This window comes from Bufo gargarizans, chromosome 4, assembly GCF_014858855.1.
Source record: "Bufo gargarizans isolate SCDJY-AF-19 chromosome 4, ASM1485885v1, whole genome shotgun sequence".
NCBI classification, from domain to species: Eukaryota; Metazoa; Chordata; class Amphibia; order Anura; family Bufonidae; genus Bufo; species Bufo gargarizans.
The window spans coordinates 113827802-113849014 of NC_058083.1; the positions used below are offsets into that span (position 1 = coordinate 113827802).

At 48.2% G+C, this 21213-nt stretch overlaps 1 protein-coding gene across 1 annotated transcript in view; it reads left to right on the top strand.

Annotated features, from left to right (window-relative positions):
• Window positions 1–21213, top strand: part of FARSB (phenylalanyl-tRNA synthetase subunit beta) — a 68453-nt gene that overhangs the window by 18526 nt on the left and 28714 nt on the right. The window contains exons 6-12 of the mRNA XM_044291340.1: window positions 1295–1445; window positions 1612–1720; window positions 2530–2600; window positions 2689–2750; window positions 7438–7489; window positions 14748–14809; window positions 18014–18221. Coding sequence (XP_044147275.1) covers window positions 1295–1445; window positions 1612–1720; window positions 2530–2600; window positions 2689–2750; window positions 7438–7489; window positions 14748–14809; window positions 18014–18221 — 715 coding nt within the window. The remainder of the gene's footprint in view (window positions 1–1294; window positions 1446–1611; window positions 1721–2529; window positions 2601–2688; window positions 2751–7437; window positions 7490–14747; window positions 14810–18013; window positions 18222–21213) is intronic.

Here is a 21213-nt window from a genome sequence, read left to right on the forward strand (position 1 = left end):
GTTTCTGTGGAACACACTTATGCCCAAAGTGTCATTTTGGCATAAGTTTGCTGGGTTCTCTTCTGGGTGCTATTTATTTTATTTTTTATTTTGGCACCTAAAAAGATTTTCTTTTGCAGTACATGTTTCCTGCAGTAGAGGACAATGAACAGACTGATATTAAGTGTGGTACATGTGAATAGAATGTGGTAAAAAAAACTTCCCATCCCACTAATTGTAGCAGCATTGGCAATGCAAGAAATCCGAACACTTGGTCGAGGGTCTGTGTAGACCCTCCTCATCAGGCCCACATATATGTTGCTCATCTATAGGTTTCATTGAAGGGGTATTCCCGTTAGGAGACGGTATCTACTATCCACAGAATAGGGGCTAACTTTAAATCATTAGGGGTCTGACCTCTGGGACCTCCGCTGACCCTAGGAATGGAAATCTCATTTCCCCATCTAATTGCAGTGGCAGGTCAGGCATGTGCGCTGCTGCTTCACTCATAGATTACGGAGTGCTGTACACTCTGGCAGTCCTATAGAGAATGAATGGAGCAGCGGCACGCATACCGCTCTATTTGGATGGGGAAAAGGGACCATATTCTTGGGATTGGTGAGGGTTTGACTGTGATGGGGGATAAGTGGGGGTTCATGTGGATAGCAGATACATTCTTGTAAGGCTACATGCACACGTCTGTTCCGTTTTTTGCGGTCTGCAAACCACGGATTGGCAAAACACAGATGGCGTCCGTGTGCGTTCCGCAATTTTTGCGGAACGGCACAGAAAGCCATTAATATAACTGCCTATTCTTGTCCGCAAAGCGCAGGCAAGAATAGGACATGTTTATATTTTTTTTTTTTTGCGGGGCAACGGATGCGGACAGCACACGCAGTGCTGTCCGCATCTTTTGCTGCCCCATAGAAGTGAATGGTCCACATCCGAGCCCCCAAAACTGCGGCTCAGATGCAGACCAAAACAACGGCCGTGTGCATGTGGCCTAACTGAAATACTTCTAAGGGCATGTTCACATCTTCCTTGAAGCCTCTGTCACAGATTTCATCAAAAATATAGGAGAGAAATGTCCTGCATGCAGGACTTCTTTCTCCGCTAATAAAATGTTCTTCCAAATGGAAACCTAACGGACCCCATTGTGGTCAGTGGGATCTGTTAGGCCCCGTTCCAGTCAGTTCCATTATTTTTATTCTTCTGGTCCTATAATTGAGCAGTAAAATGGAAATAATAGCGCTGATGTGAAAGTGCCCTTAACTTACCCTTAATTTACTTTTTTGGCAATCCCTTTGTCTCTTAGGCGGAGAGCACTGGTGGCAATTGGAACCCATGATCTAGACACCATCACAGGACCATTTATTTACACTGCAAAACCTCCCTCCAGTATCAAATTCAGACCACTGAACCAAAGCAAAGAGTACACTGCACCAGAGCTGATGGAGCTCTACAGGGTGAGGGATCTCTTATAACCACAGTATACATATATAGTTGTGCTTAGCTGTACATACAGATAGGAAATCTGAATATTGCTTGCATAGAGTATTTTTGAATGTATCTGTGGTTTGCAAGTTTTTGGCACTTTTTAGCTTGGCAATCATGTGATTTTATTCTTCTCAGACTGACAGCCACCTGAAACATTTCCTGCACATAATTGAAGACAAACCAGTCTATCCCGCGATCTATGACAGCAATGGGGTGCTGCTTTCTATGCCACCAATCATCAATGGTAATAGAGTTAGCGACTGTGTGTGTATGTATTACAAAGGGAAAGCTGAGCTTACCATGAGATGGTTGTTGGCCAAATGTTCTCCCTCCTCTCTGCCCTAAGCATGCCTGTCAAGCTTGCATGTTTATTTCAATAAGGAGAGGGGGATAATTTGGTGGCAGCCACCTCTGGCTACGGCTTATCTCCTGTGGGAACAGTGGATCAGACATGTTGAAATAGCAGCTCATTTTCCCTCAGCCGCAGATGTCAGAGGACTCTTGGGCTGCCTCCAAACCCATGACATTGTCTGCCAAACCCACCAAAGCTGGCAGGTTTTCTGGCATATGTCTAGTGTGTATAGCCAGCTTTAAACAATAGATGATTGCCCGATTAAAGTTGATCCTTCATTACCATGCACTTTTGGCTCAGTCCAAAATATGTTATTGGAGGGATAAGCGGCTCCTGGACACATTCAGTGCCACCCAACCTGGAGAAAAACAAAATTGTGCTGGCCTAAAAATCTAATTAACTTCTGCACCCATAGATTGTCGGAAGTTCCTGTATGATAGGAGTCTGAGAAGCAATTGTCACATTGTGACAATTCTCCCCGATAATTCCTGAAGAGCTGCTGGTATCATAGAAATGGTCCTGCTGCTACAGCTTCATGTTGCAGTTCTGCTGTGATCCCGAGCCTTACGGAGATGGGATTATATAACGGATCATGTACGTTTTAGTTACCCTCAATGCATGGCGACAAAGAAGTGACATAAGAAGATAACACTTACAATGTGTACTCGTTCAGATTTTCTTTCTTTTCCTATGTCTTTTAGGGGATCACACAAAAATCAGCTTGAATACCCACAACGTATTTATAGAATGCACAGCCACGGATCTTACAAAGGTATTGGAGATACCATAACCCCTTGTGCTTGTGCTGGTAACATCTTTTTGGATTGTTTGTGTTACTTATTAACTGTATTTTCTTGCAGGCTAAAATAGTTCTGGATATTATGGTCACTATGTTCAGTGAATACTGCAGTCAGCCATTCACGTGAGTAAAACGTAATAGTGTAATGGGGTAACTGTGGAAATACTGTGTTAAGGTGGCTGTACACATTGAATAGAAGTAGGTTGCTGGTTGAACGAATGATCATTACAACCACACTGCCTTACACATTTTGGTTACTGAGGGCTGTTACAGTCAGTCAACTGGCCATATGTTTTCAATGACACCAGCCAAAGGTAGGGCACTTTCACAGGAAGATCATTCATGAACTACTGACTATCAGATGAAAATTTCAAGGGCTGATTTTAGTCCGTCAACGGTCAGGTAAGGCTACTTTCACACTAGCGTTTTTGCTGAATCCAGGAGGGTTCAGCAAAAAACCCTTCCATTACTGATAATACAACCCTTTGCGTTATGAACGGATCCGGTTGTATAATCTGTAACATACGCAACACGGAGCCGTCATGAACTCCATTGAAAGTGACAAGGGGACGAATCCGTTTTCTATTGTGTCAGAGAAAATGGATCCGCCCCCATTGACTCGCATTGTGGGTCATGACAATCCATCTGTCTTGCTCCGCATCCCAGGACGGAAAGCAAACAGCAACATGCTGCGGTTTGTTCTCCGGTATGAGAGCGGAACGGAATGCATTTTGGAGCGTTCTGTTCAGTTACGTTTTGTCCCCATTGACATTTTTTTTTCCCGGTATTGAGACCCTTTGACTGATCTACCGGAAAATATTAACGTTCGTGTGAAAGTAGCCTAAAACAATTGTTCATAGTTTAAGGGTTTTTCCAAACATATTTGCAGGATGTCCAGCACTCCCACCAACCAGTCCGCTGTTTTGATCAGCCATGGCACTTGAAACTATGCAATGTACGGGTTGGAGCCAGAAGGGTCCATTCACCTTGTGGTTTCTAGTGCTGGGGTACTGCAGTTCAGCTCCCATTCATTTGAATGGGAGCTAAGCTAAAATTCAACAGCACAGACTCTACATAGTGGGCAGAGCCTTCTGCTTCCATGGTATAGTTTCCGGGGAGTGCCCAAAACACCACTAAGCTGATATTAATGACTAGATTTCTCACTATAAATGATAATTTTGGTTGAAATTGTCCATTTTGATAAACTAATGTATATGGCCTCGTTAAAGGGGTTATACACTAAGCCTTCCTGTGGCCAAGCACTCATAATAACAGTCAGGCCTCTCAGGGTTACATCCTAGGGAGATTATGAAGAAGTTGATGTTTATGTGCCGACGCAGATGTAAATGCACAGGGCATAAACGTATGATGCACAATCGCACCTTCTGGATAATTGCTCAATTTCAAATTTAATAGACATAACTAGACAGAAGAGGTTCCTCAAGTTAAAGGGTTAAAGGGGTTATGCCATGATTGATGTAAAAACTGAAACTTAGACATCATATACATACCGGTACCTTTCTAACAAAACTGGAACCAGCCCTGTACCTCGCATGGATTCAGAGTTTTCCCAATTTATTGCTCCTATTGCTCTGCTAGACTCTCTTCGGGATGGCAGCTCAGGGGGTGTGTCCCTTCAGCGACAGCTTTCTCCCTATCGCAGCTCAGGATGCATGCCCTTTCAATACTAAATTTTTAATTACATGCAATTACAGAAGATATCAGATAGTTTGAAAAAATGTAGAATATTTTTCGGGGCACAATCCCTTTCATTATTTCTAGGATGACCATTGTAGATTGAAAACTTGAGACCATTACTAATTGGTTCAAAACACCCCAAGAATATCATCCAAAAATAAGAAAATGAAGATAAGTGAATAAGTAGCGCATCTTTACTTATAAAAGTCAGAAAGCTGTAAATAGTTGTCTATGAGCAGAACAGCAGGGTCCTGTTCAGTACACAGCATTCCAGAAAAATACCATGGAGCTGCCCTCACCTGGTGCCTATAGAAGCAGCTCATTTTGGCACTGGTAAAAAGCAGTCAGAACATGTAGTACTGTACCGTACTGTAGAGGCACTACTAGACACAATCAGTGCCTTCATTAAGGGGCTGTTCACACAGTGGGTGAGGTATATCAAGACTGGTGGATCCATCTGGCAGTCTTGATCTCCCCGCACTGGCGTTAGATGCGCCTGATTTGTTAAGAGGCAGAAACTTCTTAACCAGTCAGGCGCATTGAAGCCTTACTGTTTGCGCCAGAAAAGGAAGTCTACACCAGATACAGGCTGGCATAGACTTCAGCTATAACTTCCGCCACTTTCTTGTGAAAGTTATAGTAAGTGCGGCGGTGGTGCAAAGCTACTTCCCTTCTTCTAAGCCACGCCCCTTTTCTCTGCACTTTAGAAAAGTGCAGAGAAGTTCAAAAAGTAGCAAATTATGGTGCACATATGCTGTGTGCATAAAGTCATTGATAAATGTCCCTTAGTGTTTTTTTTTTCCTGTGGAATTTTGGCACAGGCACAGTCCTTCTCTTCCTGATTGCAGCTTTAAGATCTTCAGCACTGCCTCCCATTAAAAAGAATAGGGGGCAGTAATGATGCAGCCGCCGGCGGTATTTCAGATCTCAGTGCCCACGCCAATATTCTGCCTGGAACAAAACGCTATGTAAGCTCCGCGTCGGGGCTTAATGCAGGGCGTCCGTTTTCCAGTTCTTTTGATGTGCGGCGCTGCCGGGGCCACTGCTAATTGAGGCCCTGGCTTTTTTGCAGCCTATGCCCGCATGGCAGTTCCCTATGGTCAGTTCCATACCAGGACTCTCAGCGAGCCAGCAAAAAGGAATTTGCCCTCAGGACGGAGGCGAAGACTTGAATTCCAGCTTGTAGCCCTCTGCACCGACCTCTCTCACCCACGAATCCGAAATGTGAGCCAGCCCCACATGTCGAAACAAATGAAGCCGACCACCCACCCGATCGGAGGGTGCCGTAGGCATCCCATCATCCAGCGGAAGTCTTGGGGTTATAGGACTTGGAGCCCTGTTGACGGGGACGTCAGGAAGGGCGAGGCTTGAAGGAAGGCTTGAGCTTCTGATCCGGGGCAGACTTGTCGGCCGATCTCTTGGGGCTGGAAAAAGAAAACGAGGCTCTTACCACCTGTAGCGTCCAAAATGATCTCATCCAGGCGCTTACCAAACAGTCGGCTGCCGGTAAAGGGGAGTGCCGTCAGGGTCCGCTTTGAAGCATTATCTACCGCCCAGCAGTAGAGCCATAGGGTACGGCGAATAGCCACTAACAGGGCTGATGAGCGAGCCATAAGCCTGGCCGTGTCCAAAGAGGCCTCACAAATATACGCACTGGAATGAGAGAGCTGTAGGGCCATATCGGCTAGTTCCCCAGAGGGGACTCCCGAGGTTAGACACTGATGTAAATTATTTGCCCACTCCCCCAGGCAAATACCGACTACAGTGCTGTGCCCACTGCTTCAAAAGGCAGATTTTGCAAATGCTTCCAGTTTCTTATCCCTGATATCATAGAAAGAAGCCCCATCCGCCATTGGCAAGGTAGTATGTTTAGCCAAGCAGGAAACTGGTGGGTCCACTATAGGTGAGGACGACCACTTATTAGTCAAAGCAAAACGTCTATAAGGAAAATTCCACTCCTTGGAAAGAGAGGATTCTAAATCCTGGTGGTTAGGGAAACACTTGTGCAAACAGGACCTTCTAAAGGAAAAACCTGAGCTGGTCGAAGAAAGTGTGGGGTCCTCAACCTGCAATGTCTTGATTACCGCTGTAATAAGATTGTCCACCATGGAGGACAGTTTGGATGACTGACCCTCAGGAGAGACAACATCCTCATCTGACCCCCCCCCCCCCCCCCGTCCTTCCCCCTTAGAACATTGTGGAAACGTACCACGTTAAGGACCGGGCCCCACCCTTCCGGGTGACTGCTCATTCTGCTTGGGCAGTGGGGGCCTCTTGGGCGGTGCAACATGGGGCTTCGGCCCTTCAGGTATGCAAGGCGGCGGCCTGGTTGTCTTTGCACACCTTTTCCAAGTTTTACAGGGTGCACACCTTTTGCGTCTGCTGAGGTGTAGAGTTTTGTAGACAGCGATTCTCTGATTGGCAGGAGGGTTTCTGGTTATGCCCACCCTTGGGGGACTGCTCTGTAAAGTGTTATGGTCAAGCCTGTGTCCCCCAATGATACAGATGAGAACTGATTTTGTACTTGCTGTAAAATCTGTTTCTCGTCCGTTCATTGGGGGACACAGCTCCCACCCATTCTTTTGTTTACGGGCCTGGTTCTGGGTTTGTACATAGTTTGGTTTTCCTGTTTTTATCTTGCTTCTCCTACGGCTTTTGCACCAACTGATTTAGCTTAGTCCCTGTAGGAAGGGTATAGCTGAAGGGAGGAGCTCACACCTTTGTGCTTAGTGTCCGCCTCCTAGTGGCAGCAGCTATACCCCATGGTCAAGCCTCTGTACCCCAATGAACGGAAGAGAAACAGATTTTATGGTAAGTACAAAAATCTAGTTTTTCGAGTCAATCACATGCACCACATATCGACAGGGTCGGTCATTGTTTTTTGAACGTGGTTTTAAATAAGAGGCTCAGGAATGACCATTGTATGCTGAAAATAGTGTAACCTGAGGCCCTTGTAACTTGATTGACCACTGTATGCCAGGTTCTAGATGTAGTCTGTTGAATTTCTATACTCCTTAGAAGGTCATTGGCTTCATTTAAGTGCAGTGAAAGCACTAGTCTTGCCAGCAGATATATTGTATTCTGTTTCTAAAGTCACTTTTTTTTCTTTTAGCGTGGAGGCTGCTGAGGTTATTTACCCAGATGGAAAAAGTTACTTCTACCCGGTAAATTTGACATTTTTATTTTATTTTGAAAGGCCTATTCTGGGAAATGTAGCCCATTTAAACATCATGTGGTACATTTATCAAGACTGGCGCTTTCTGAACCTGTCTTGATATCCCCCTGCACCACTGAAGGATACACCTAATTTATGACGAGGCGCACGCTTCGTCATAGGTTAGGCACATCCTCCTGCAGTCCGTGCGCCTAAATAGAAATCTATGACAACTCTGAGTTGCCGTAGATTTCTGGCTTCATTTACGCCAGAAAACTGGTGTAAATGAAGATAAATTTGTCAGGGCGGCTGGCCATGCCCCTTCCCCGCACTTGTCACTCCCACTTTCAGAAAAGTGGGGGATGTAACAGTTTTTAAAAAAGTTGCACATGCGACTTTTTAATGCCTCTTTTCAGGCACAAAAGAGATGATAAATCTCCCCCCATGAGTATTCTGCACTGGGTGTGGCTGTCACGATTGAGATATAAGACAAGATATTACAACCTAAAAAAAAAAGTAATTGCCCAATTCTGCTATGATGGTTGCCTGCCAGTGCTTCAGTTTATATGCAGAAACATTATGTATACTTTCATGATCAGAGGGAGCTCAGGGATCGGACCCCAATTGTCACACATTGATGGTATAGAATTATTAATATATATTTGCAAAAAAAATAACTCTAGACATATCTGCATCATTAGATATATCTGCTGTATGTATCTGTCTAAAATGTATATATCAACAGCCTCCCAGGTTGTACAAAGAAAACCTTGCTGAATTGGATTGTTATAAACCTAAGAGATTAGAATATCTATTTTGATAGAATGTGCTTATAAGATATTATGGGATTTTTATGGACTCAAAATAACAAACATTGCAATATACCGTATTTCTCGTGCTTTTTTCCATTGGGGGACACAGACCATGGGTATAGCTTAGAGGTATTAGTAGGAGGGACACTATGCAAATGAAAGAGCTCCTCCTCCTCGGGCTATACCCCCAGACTCCACCAGGAGGAACTCAGTCTTTGCTTAGTGTCTGGTGAAGGAGGTTGACACTCTCTGATTCTACTCCTTTTTGTTATTTTTATTCTAGATGGGGACACAGGTCGGCATGGCGCCTTCCTGGTCCCCCGTGGAGTGCCCGCCGCCGTCTTTGGGACGTTGCCTGGCTGCCTCCATTTCCCCCCAAGAAGATAAGTGGATCCGGGCTCGACCTGTTAGCTCCGGCATCCCACCAGCTGCTGGGACGCCTGCTGCCTACCCTCCTCCAGAGCACTGTTCTCCTGGATTGGAGTCAGAAGTCTGAAGAGGCGCATCCCTGCTGGTCTGGACATCGAGGGAGCATGCTGAGCAGATAAGTGTTGCAATCCCTCCCCCTCCCTCTGTGTCTATTTGTCTGTGGCTGCCTGGGTGAGCTTGAAGAAGGATCCTGATGGGGCACTTTCTTCATTTTGGCACTGGAGTACTGGCATCTCTTCCCCTTAAACTGTGGGCTTCAGCGCTTCTCTCGTCGGGCCTTGGCTGCTGCGCTCCCTCAGCGCCCGCCGGCAGGCCGCTCCTCCACGTGGTGCGCTTATTTTCGCGCATATTTTCGCGCTCGCGCATATTTTCGCGCTCGCGCATATTTTCGCGCGCTTTTTTCGCGCCATAATGACGCGTTAGGGGAGGCGGAGCCTCGGCATGCCGCTCTGACTCTCCTTACACCGGAGACTCTGTTTGCTCATGGCCGTGCAGCTCCTCATCACTCTACTCCGTTTTGTGCCAGGCAAGCTGGTAGCTCAGAGGTACTGCTGCTGTTGCCCCATGTCCAGGCTTTCTGAGTTCAAAGCCCCTTTCAGCCTTCAAAAATTGTTTATATTATTCTAGATGGGGACACAGGTCGGCATGGCGCCTTCCTGGTCCCCCGTGGAATGCCCGCTGCCGTCCTTGGACGCTGCCTGGCTGCCTCCATTGCCCCCCAAAGAAGACAAGTGGATCCGGGCTCGACCTGCAGCTCCGGTATCCCACCAGCTACTGGGTCTCCTGCTGCCACCCTCCACCAGAACACTGCACTCCTGGACAAGGAGTCAGAAGCCTGATGAGGTGCATCCCTGCTGGTCCTGGAGTCGAGGGAGAAGTTCTGCAGGAGCAGATAAGTATTACCTGCATCCCTGCCTTACCCCCCTCCTCCACCCCTCCTCCACGTCCCTGGGGGCCTGCGGTCCCCGCTTGGGCATCTGCCATGTCCAGCGCGGCCGCTAAATTGGTCTTAGTCACCAAGGCAACCATGTCCTTTAATCCTGTGGCGCTAACGACTCCATCTCTCTCAGTGGTCCCCACAGTGGGTGACTGACTACGAAGAGGCAGCGTGAGCGGCAGCATCCCACCTCGGATGTCTCTGTCTCTCCACCCCCCTCACCTCGCCGGTGGCGCTTGCGGACTGCTCTTCCCCCTCCCTAGGGAGAGTTCTCCGAAGGAGAATTATCCGGCTCGGACGAGCCACGTCCTTTTTGGACTATAGGGCATTTTCAAATCCTGTGACGCCAACCACCTCTCTAAGTGGTTTTCCACAGAAGACGCCCGAATACTAACAGGGAGCGTGAGCAGCAGCATCCCTCCTCGGATGGCTCTGGCTCTCCCCCCCCCCCCCCCTCGTCTAGAGGCGCGTTCGGGCGACTCTCCCCTCCCTTAGGGAGCGCAAGTCTGAAGGAGAATTTCCGGCTCTGATTAGGTCATGGAGCGGGACCCCTCGCCTAAGCTCTCCACCAGGGTGGCTGACTTAGTGGTGACTGTCCGAGACACCTTTATTCTCCAAGGGGATTCTCCTCCTTCCACTGGTCAGGAGTTCCCCCTTTTTCCGTCCAGGCAGTCGGAGACTACCATGTTCCCGGTCCATGAGGGATTTTTCCGCGGTCATGTCCAGGGCCTGGGGTGGTCTTAATAAGGTTCTCGACCACCCAGCGCATGAATATACTTTCCTTTCCCTGCTGACGGCGAGGAGAGGTGTCTCCTCCCCCTAAGGTGGATCCTCCGGTGGCCGGATTAGCCAATTATGTGGCCCTTCCTGTCTTAGTCAGTTCCTCTTTCCAGGATGCTGTAGACAGACGCATAGACTCTCTTCCAGGTCCTTTTTTCGCTGGCAGCGCGTCCCTGTGACCTACCTTTCACTCAGCAGGGGTAGCCAGTGCTCTCTCGGTGTGGTTACAACACCACCACCAGGAACTGGCGGTACGAGATGCGGCTACTAACACACTGGAGTTGGTTCTCCAGATGTCTCAGGCTTCTAACATTCTTTGCGAAGCTTCTAGGGACATTGTTTCCCTCTTTGCCCGCAGGTTGGCCATCTCTGTCACTCAGCGCGAAGAGATCTGATTGAAGGTGTGGGACGCTGACGCCTCCACCAAGCGTTCCCTTGCTAATCTCCCCTTTGGGGTTTCCAGGCCTTGTGGGGATCAGCTGGACGAGTTCGTCTCTGCATGCCTTTTGCCGTTTCTCATCTGGTAGGCCGTCGCCTGCTTCCTCCGCCGGGGGTCTCAGGTCGCCCGCAAAGAGGCCTTCCTTTGCACCAGCCTTCCCGGCACTAGAGGGCCCAGTCAGCCCGCCCTGCTGCTCCTAGGCCTATCACATGTCCCGATTGCGGAATCCCACCATCGATTCCTGCGCTTCGCCATTATGGGTCGACACTGTCAGTTTGTCGCCCTTCCTTCGGGTTGGCGACCACCCCGCGGGTCCTTGCCACGGTCCTGGACCGCTCATGGCGCTTCTTCGTACCAGGGGCATTCCTTTGCTGCCCTGTCGGGACGATATCCGGATAGAGGCCCCCCTCTCTACCGCAGACCACGGACAGCGTCCGGATCACTGTTCAGACCCTGGAACGGTTCGGCTGCCTGGTAACTTTCCCAAACTCCTGCCTCTTCCCGTCCCAGAGGCTCTCCTTCCGGAGGGTGATTTTGGACACCTCGGCTGCCAAAGTATTCTACCAGCCTTCAAGTCCTCCCAGGTCCAGGGGGCAGTGTCGCATCTGCTGCGCTCCCCGTGCCTCTCCATTCGGGAATACTTGCAGGTCCTGGGTCTTATGGTAGCCTCTTTCGAGGCCTTTCCATATGCCCAGTTTCACACTCGCCTGGCGCAACAGGAGATCCTTTACCTTTCAGCGGGTTCGGGCAGTTCTCCCTTGGTGGCTGTTCCCAAAGAACCTGAGGTCGGGGAGTTCCTTTCTCGCATTCTCCTGGACGATCGCCGCCACCGATGCCAGCATCCTGGGTTGGGGGGGCGTTTTTCCAGTCTCGCACGGTTCAAGGAATTTGGCCGGCGGCAGAGTCTCGCCTTCCAATCAACTTTCTGGAATTGAGGGCGATTTTTTCCGCTCTCTCTCTCCTATTGGACCTCTCTCCTTGCGGGCCTCCCAGTGCGGGTTCAAACGGGCAATGCCGCGGCCGTGGCCTATATCGACCATCAGGACGGGACCCGCAGCCGGATGGTGATGCAGGAGGTGAAGTGAATTCTGACGTGGGCGGAGACTCACGTTCCGGTGTTGTCAGCAGTTTGCATTCCAGGAATGGACAACTGGACAGCGGACTTTCTAAGCCACAACACGGTGGATCCAAGCGAGTGGTCTCTGCATCCAGAAGGGTTCGAAGAAATCTGCCACAGATGGGACCGTCCGGATGTGGACTTAATGGCGTCCGGGTTCAACAACAAGATCCCAGTGGTCCTGGCTCGCGCCCGAGATCCGGAGGCGTACGGATGGATGCGCAGGTGTCTCCGTGGCAGGACTTCAGCCTCCTCTGTTTTCCTCTCCTACCAAAGGGTCTACGCCAGTTCGAGGCGGAAGGGACTCCGACCGTTCTCATCACCCCAGAGTGGCCTCGCCGCGCGTGGTTTTTCGGACGTGGCTCGGTTGCTGGCGGACGCCCCATGGCCTCTTCCCGACGGACAGGACTTACTGTCTCAGGGCCCGTTCTTCCACCGGAATTTGCGGTCTCTTCGTTTACCGGCGTGACTGTTGAAACCGCCATCCTGATAAAGATGGGGTTCTCGGATTCAGTGGTTAGGACCATGATCAGTCCGGGGAAGTCTTCTTCCTCCCGGATTTACTATCGTACCTGGATGGCCTTCCTATCCTTTTTTGAGGGTTCGGGGTTCCCTCCCCTTCGGTTTTCCATCTTGATGGTACGGTCTTTTCTTCAGTCTGGGCTTGTGCAGGGACTGTCGCTTAGTTCCCTGTAAGGTCAGGTTTCGGCGCGGGCCGTCAGAGGTCCCTTGCTCTTAAGGGTCCGGTGGTGACCTTTCTTCGGGGGTGGCGCATTCGGTTCCCCGTATGTTCCCCCTTTGTCTCCTTGGGATCTCAATTTGGTTCTGCACGCTCTGCAGTCGGCTCCCTTCGAGCCTTTGAGGAGGGTCTCTCTGACTGTTCTCATCCGGACTTCCTTGTGACCATAGCTTCTGATACAGCTACATAGCGTAGTGATTAAAGTTCTGGGCTATTATGCAGTGGCTGTGAGTTCACGTCCCATCACGAGCTTTTAGGTCAGACTGGTGTCGAAGCTGGCCGCTCTTTCCTATCAGGAGCCTTAATGGTTTTCCTCCAGGATTAAGTTGTGCTCCGTCCAGTCCCCTTCTTTTTGCCCAGGGTGGTCTCTCCCTTCCGCCTTGATGAGGATCTTGTCCTGCCTTCCTTTTGTCCTTCTCCGGCTAACCCCAAGGAACGCACTCTGCATTCCCTGGATGTTGTACGGGTCCTGAAGGTGTGTCTCGCGGCTACTGCTTCCGTCCGCCGTTCTTGGCGCTCTGGATCTGCTTGGCTATTTCCGCGGCTTGTCACGCTTGTGGTGGAGTTCCCCCGGCTAGAATTGCCGCTCACTCCATTGGGGCGGAGGGGGCTTCCTGGGCAAGACGCAGTCGTGCCTCTGCGTCTCAGCTGTGTACGGCGGCCACCTGGTCGTCCTTGCATACCTTTGCAAATTTTTGTCAGTTGCATTCACTGGCTTCGGCTGATGCGGCTTTGGCCGCAGGGTTTTGCAGGCTGTGGTTCCTGTTTGACCGTTGGGGCGTTCCTCCTGGCGGTGCTGATATTTTTTCCCACCCCATGGACTGCTTTTGGACGTCCCATGGTCTGTGTCCCCCAATGGAAAAAAGCACGAGAAAAGGAGATTTTTGTGAAACTCACCTGTAAAATCTTTTTCTCGTCTTTTCCATTGGGGGACACAGCTCCCACCCATTATTCCTGTTGCAGGAGGGGTCTTTAGTTCGGTTTTTCTGTTTCTGGTTGGACCTTATGGCTTGGTCCGATGGTTTCCATGATTTTTTCTTGCTCCTTCTCCTACTGCTTGTGCAACGCCTGAGTTCCTCCTGGTGGAGTCTGGGGGTATAGCCCGAGGAGGAGGAGCTCTTTCATTTGCATAGTGTCCCTCCTACTAATACCTCTAAGCTATACCCATGGTCTGTGTCCCCCAATGGAAAAGACGAGAAAAAGATTTTACAGGTGAGTTTCACAAAAATCTCCTTTTTTTTGCTTTATGAGGTGCACCTAGGTCAGTGATGGCGAACCCTTTTAGAGACCGGGTGCTCAAACTGCAACCCAAAACCCACTTATTTACCAGAAAGTGCCAACATGGCAATTTAACCTGAACACAAGTATATCTTCCAAGTACTTTATCATTTAGCTATAATAGCCTGCCTTTATTCAATGTGCTGCCTGTTCTGTTCATAGTACGCCCTGCGCTGATGAATGACAGGGAGTGTCTAAGGCATATTGGTACACCATAGACTTTTTCCAAAGCTCTGAGTGCCACCTCTGGCACCCGTGCCATAGGTTCGCCACCACTGACCTAGGTTTTAGAGGAGCAAAATCAGAAAACAAATGCTTTTTATTAGACCCAGATCGGACCTCAGATCAGACCCCCATAAATGAACTTACCTTGTACAGCGTCATGTCATAGTGCGCACGCTACGTCCTGAAGCTGTTTGCAAACAGGTCAGTGCAGCACGGATCCGGAGAAGATCAGTAAGCTGTGAGCACAGCAACTGCTAGCAATGGTACACTCGCCACTCCCCACACCTGTTGTATGCTAGTGAATGCTTCTATAATGGAAGTGCTCGCTAGTATATTCTGCCATATTTTTCCCCACTTTTCGGAGGGAAAAAGCACTTATAAAGCGAAAAATATGGTATTTACCTTACGGATTCCGCAACCTGAAAGGTAATTATGGAGCAGAGTTATTCAGTTTGCTATATCGGGCACACATGAATCTTTGTAATAGTAACACCTTATTGTTTGGGATGCAGGAGCTGGCATACAGGAAAGAAACGCTTGCTGCCCAGAAAATCAACAGCAAAATTGGGATCAGGTAAGAAATGGGGAAAGAATTTTCCGATTCATTGTGTTCTAGTTACTGTAAGCTTATATTTATGCTAAGTATTGTCCCTCTCTCTTGACTATCACAATTGATAATAGCATTTCCAAAAGAGATGCCCGCTCCTTATCTCTCCATTTAGTTTCTGCCCATTTGTGGCCACCTCTGCTAGCATGTTCTCCCAATAGGTGGGATTTCCAGGATTGTCGGCTACGCGGAGATGGGGGAAAGGTCTGCACCTGTTCTGTGTTTAGAACCGCACCAGGATTTACAATCACTGATGGAAATCACTGTGTGAATAAGGGCTCACGTACATGAACATATTTTTGGGCTGCATCCGCAAATATCTAAAATATGTCCTATTTTTGTCTGCATTACGGACTAGGATAGGACTGTGCAAAATGTGGAACGCACCCTGCCAGTATCCGTGTATTGCGGATCCGCAGTTTGCGTACCACTAAATGGGCTACGGTTCTGTGCATGAGCCCTAAGGCTTTAAAGATGGCTACAACGCCTTCAAAGGGGTTTTCCATCCATTCCTGAGAACAAGGGTGCTTCCCATTTTTGGTGAATTGGTCTCATGTGCATAATCTCTCATGTAATGTAACAGCAGATAGGGAACTGCTGTCTCAGCAGTTTCCAAATTTCCCAATGACTTTAAAGAGAGCCAGCCTCTTCTCTCCTAAAATCAGTAAGTGTCCCAGAATCCCCCACCGTTTTATCCCTCTAGAATAGGAGATGATTCACCAAGTGCATTATAGAAGTGCTGTGGAATATGTTAGCGCTATATAAATAGTTTGAATGTGAATTGGGATTACCTTAAAGGGACGAGAGAGATTGAAGGCAAACATGAGACCCCCATGGTGCACCCAAATTGACCCCTTTCCTTGTGGCTTGAACCTCTGAGTTTTGACATACAAGTTTCTAATTACGGTAAGAGGATGTTCATGTGAATTCAGCATCCTCAGAGTATGTATAAGGGTTCTTCACTTAACCACGCGGAGTACTTGTGTAATCTCTGTCTAAAGCAGGGCATCAGTCAGTCAGATGGTGCAATCTGTCAGCAAATGGGATTTACTCCAAACTGATGTCTCATATCTGGAGTTGGAGAGGGTGGAATACTTCAGAATTCTGTATACAAAAAGTAGCAAAATACTGCTTTTATGTCTTTTTTGAGGTTGCCCACCCCAAAAAAAAATTGCATCTTTTTTGGATTTTAACACCACTCACTCAAGTTTTGAATAGTCACTGGAAAGGGGACCTAATTATGTTAATGAGTTTCACTCCAGATTTATCACTGTCCCAAACTCGCTCCAATGCAGGGAGCATTTGTGGACAAAACTGGTTTAAAGATGCGCCAACTATAACCATATGCGCTGTTTGATAAATAGGTCACAAAGTGCCCCAACGCAGACTCAAGGAAAAATAACATCAACTGTTCCCCTCGTGATCAATTCCTCTTTGTTAAATGAAATACATAATTAGTAGATTAGCCTTGTTCAGTTATCGCCTTGCTCTGAGTGTCCGGCACTGGTGTATGCTGCTCGGGTATGGGAGCAAGGAATGAGCTTAAACTACAAGTGCTGACCTTGTGAACCTACGCTTGTATTTAAGGAGCAGTACTAGGGGTGGGCAATATAGACGATATGCAATATAAATGATATAAATTTGGCCAACGATAGATATTTAATTTATATTGCGGTAGAACATGGCATGCGCCGCTCTCGGCACGCACCATGTTCTCCTGAGCCGGCACAGTGGAGAAGGAGGGAGTCCCTCCCCACTGTGTGCGGCTGCCGCTGACCACCAATGAGAACAGACTAGGAGGAGGAGGGGAGGGACTGTGGCCACTCTGCCACCAATGAGAACAGAGTAGGAGGAGGAGGGGAGGGACTGTGGCCACTGCGCCACCAATGAGAACAGAGTAGGAGGAGGAGGGACTGTGGCCACTCCGCCACCAATGAATATAGTTACTATGCCTGAATACAAACGTAGCCTGCATGTGCCAGCCATATCCCATACCTGGCCTCTATTACTGCGCACTGTGATCCGCAGTAATAGAGGCCAGGTATGGGATATGGCCGGCACATGCAGGCTACGTTTGTATTCGGGGATATTAACTATATTCCTTAGTGGCACAGTGGCCACAGTCCCTCCTCCTCCTACTCTGTTCTCATTAGTGGCGTAGTGGCCACAGTCCCTCCCCTCCTCCTCTCTGTTCTCATTGGTGGCACAGTGGCCACAGTCCCTCCCTTCTACTCCCCCTCTTCTAAGTATTATGTTAATTGAGGGGCCCCCCCTCCACACAATTAAATTATTGGTGACAGTGGCCCCAGGGTGGCAGCTTAATCCTAGGGGCTCCGATTGGTTACCATGGCAGCCACAGGGCAGCAGGGAGGGCTCTATTAGGGTGAATAGGACAAGGGTTCTAGCCTCTAAGGAGGCTAATAGTTATTAAATAAAAATAAATAAAAAAAGTTTAACCCCCGAAATATAGAATATATCGCATATTGCACATGCTTAAAATTATATCGCAATATAGATTTTAGGCCATATCACCCACCCCTAAGCAGTACTTGTATAAGTGTACTGATGTGTAGGACCAATTCAGTAGAATAGCAGTGACCCAGCATTTTGTATCTGTCAGCAATTTATGCCGCCCTCTGGTGACAGATACCCTTAAAGGGAATCTGTCCCCAGCGACCTCCCTATCCAGCTGTCCGCACAGACGCATAGCTGTGGTGCTCCTGATTAATATGCTGTGTTTCTTTTGTTGAACTGAGGCTCCGTTTCCGAGTTATGATACTTTTTCTTAATATGCAAATTAGGTGTTTGGTGCAATGAGGATGTAACCCTTGCCCCCTGTTGCACCCAAGCTCCTCTCCTTTCTGATCCTGTCAATCAAAGCCAGGGAGGGGCTGACCACAGAAAGGAGCGGAGCTTGGGTGCAACAAGAGCAATGATGATGCCCTCATTGCACCAAACGTCTAATTTGCATATTAAGAAAACGTATCGTAACTCTGGAATGGAGCCTTGGATCAATCTGCGTTTTAATCGGGTGAATCACAGCTATATGTCTATGCAGACAGTTGGATAGAGAGGACGGTTGTGACAGATTCCCTTTAAATGATACAGATGGTGACGTCCAGTAACTATAGGTATAAGCTGTATGTAATCCATCACTTTCTGTTTCTCCAGGGAGACTCCAGACAAGTTGGCTAAACTACTTACACGGATGTGTCTGAAATCTCAAGTGTTGGAAGATGGGGAGCAGCTGGAGGTTGAGATCCCCCCTACACGAGCAGACATTATTCACGCCTGTGACATTGTAGAGGATGCAGCTGTCGCCTTTGGTTACAATAACATCCAGATGACCATCCCCAAAACGTACACCATTGCTAACCAGGTAACCTGCACTAGTCTCCCACCTCCCTGACACGTCTGGTTTAGTAAATACTTGTACTTCTCAGAATATAATAATTCTGGAGCTTCTTCTGTTAGATCTGTGTTGTGCCGTTCCTCTGTGAAGACATGTCAATTATGTTCAGCTGGGGGATGGGATCCTTCCTCGAAAGTTTGATTACCTTCTTAGGGCTCATTCAGACGTCCATATCTGTTTTGCAGTCAGTGCAAGAATAGGACTTGCTTTTTTTTTATAATGCGGACGCAAATATGCGGTAGTGTGAATGAGCCCTTAAAGGGGTTGTCCGGTTTCAGAGCTGAACCCGTACATACCCATATCTTCACCCAGGCAGCCCCCCTGACAAGAGCATTGGAGTATTTCATTTCAAAGGCATTTTCAGGAGATCCGGTGACGTACCGGGTTCTCCTTAGGGCTGCCAGGTGGAGGCTTCCGCCCAGCAGTAAGCCCGGTGAAGTCACCGGATCTGATGGGCGGGTTTTAGCGCTACCCTAACCTGTAAAACGGCTAGGACAGCGCTAAAGCCGGCCCATCAGAGCTGGTAATGTCACCAAACACATTGCTGGGCGGAAGCTTCTGCCCAGCAGTACATTATTGTAAATAAAAGAGCCCTTGCCCTGCACAATCCAGCGCAGGGCAAGGGAGCGCATCGGAGCATGACATGGTCCGATGCTAACATCAGGGGGGCTGCCTGGGTGAAAATATGGGTATGGCCAGGTTCAGATCTTAACCCGGACAACCCCTTTAATCCTCCAGTCAATGACAAATCCGGCGCCTGCGCACTCCATTACTCAGTAGGGCAGAGGCAGCAGAGCGTTTAATGCGCATGCACCGGCCCGTACATCCCGATCTAGCCGGCGGAAGTAAACTGCCAAAATATCGGGATGTACGGGCCGGCGCATGCGCATTAAACGCTCTGCTGCCTCTGCCCTAGTGAATAATGGAGTGCGCAGGCGCCGGATTTGTCATTGACTTGGAGGATGGTATCTGAAGAACCGAGGGCGGACCAGAGGGGTGAAAGGGGAGGGGTTTGATTTGAACAGCGCCGTGGAGCCTGGGCACCGGCCGCATAAACGCCGCCCCTGGGCATCTTCAGAACCTAATTAGCATATGGAATAAAAGTGGTTTTAAGAGCGAATAGGCGACGGACAGCAATATGAAAGGTAAGATTATAATATGGGGAATGTAATGGATATCATGATGTTTGTGGTGTATAATGGTCATTTTAGGTGAAAGACTCCCTTTAAGGGTTGATTTGTTCCTGAAACATTGTTCCTGAAACACACTCGAAGCTGAAGTGGGGGCGGGGCCTTTTGCTGAGAGTGATGGCACAGGCAAGCGGCTGTGTCTGCGCACTCCAGAGGATGCTAGTGTATAAGAATCAATAGCAGCTTCGGCTGAGTGAGCAGAGTGCAGATCGTGACAACCAATGAGAAATGGTTGCCAAGATCTGTTTGCTAGTCCTCCATCTTTCCATAGATGTATATAACACTTCCAAGGCTGTGGTACATGCCCTGAAGCTGTTCTATGCAAGCAGCCATAGTTGAAACGAGGTGGCAGAGGATAAGAGCAGTGGTCAGGGACCAGAGCTAATTCGCATGCGCTGACCTTTGTGCGCTCGCTCCCGCTATTCCCGACCACCAGAGAGGCTGGCTTTATACTCATGTTGTGCGCCACCACATAATAAATTTAACTTGATGAGGTAAGACACCCCCTTTAATATTTTTATTATTATTATTTACATTGCTGTTCTTACTATCCTGAGCATTATTACTATTGTTATTCTTATTAAAAGGGTTGTAATGGTTTAGAAAAACATAGCTGCTTTCTTCCAGCAACAGTGCCGCACCTGTCCACAGGTTGTGTGTGGTATTGCAGATCAGCTCCATTTAATACTAGACACCACCCGTGGACAGGCGTGGCACTGTTCTCTAATCTGTTCCATAACATTTTACAAAGAATGGATTTACTTACCCTGTCCCTTTAGGGGCTTACAATCTAAATACAAATGTGCGCAGATCAAGCCACTGAAAGGGAATTTCTCATCTGGACACTTATGACATATGAACGCAATACGGCTACTACCTCAATGAGGCCCTCAGGTGAATGGAGAGCAAGCCATGCATGCACAGCCACCCCTCTATCGGATTTCCGAAAATAGCCAAGTGGTGAATGGAGGGGGTGGCCACATGTGTGCAACTTGCTCTCCATTCACTGAAGTGAGGCTTCCAAGAATAGCCAAGCACGCTTGCTCTGCAGTTTTCGGAAGTCTATCACAATAGCTATGGGCATGTTCACCCTTCGTTTTACCAGAATCAGACGTCGGGGAGAATCAGGACTTCCGATTACATAGCTATATGAGGGTTTATTTTTTTGGGGGGATAAGATGCATTTTTTTAATGCCAACATTTAATTTGCCATGTCTTGTTTTAGAAAAGAGGAAAAAAAATCAGTTTGTGGCTAAATTGAAAAAAAATATATAAAAAAAATAAAACAGAATTCCTCCAAGGTTTTTGGTGTTTTGACATCACAGCGTTCACAATGTACTAAAAATGACCTGACGTCCTTATTCTGCGGCTTTTTGTTTGACTACTTTAACAAAAGTATCATTGGGGTACAGAGGCTTGACCATGGGTATAGCTGCTGCCACTAGGAGGCGGACACTAAGCACAAAAGTGTGAGTTCCTCCCTTCAACTATACCCTTCCCACAGGGACTAAGCTAAATCAGTTTTAGCTTAGGCTTGGTTCACACCTGAGCGTATTAGGGTTGGACGATATACCGGTATCACGATATACCGCGGTATTAAAAAAAGGCGATATGGCGATATCGCTGTTTCCTTAATACTGCGGTATATTTCGTGACGTCATCGCTTTTAAAACTGCGTCGTCCCCCCCCCCCGACGGACTTGTAAGGAGACAGGCAGGGAGCCGCAGAGCAGGAAGCCTGGTCTGACTTATTCGATTCTTTTAACTAAT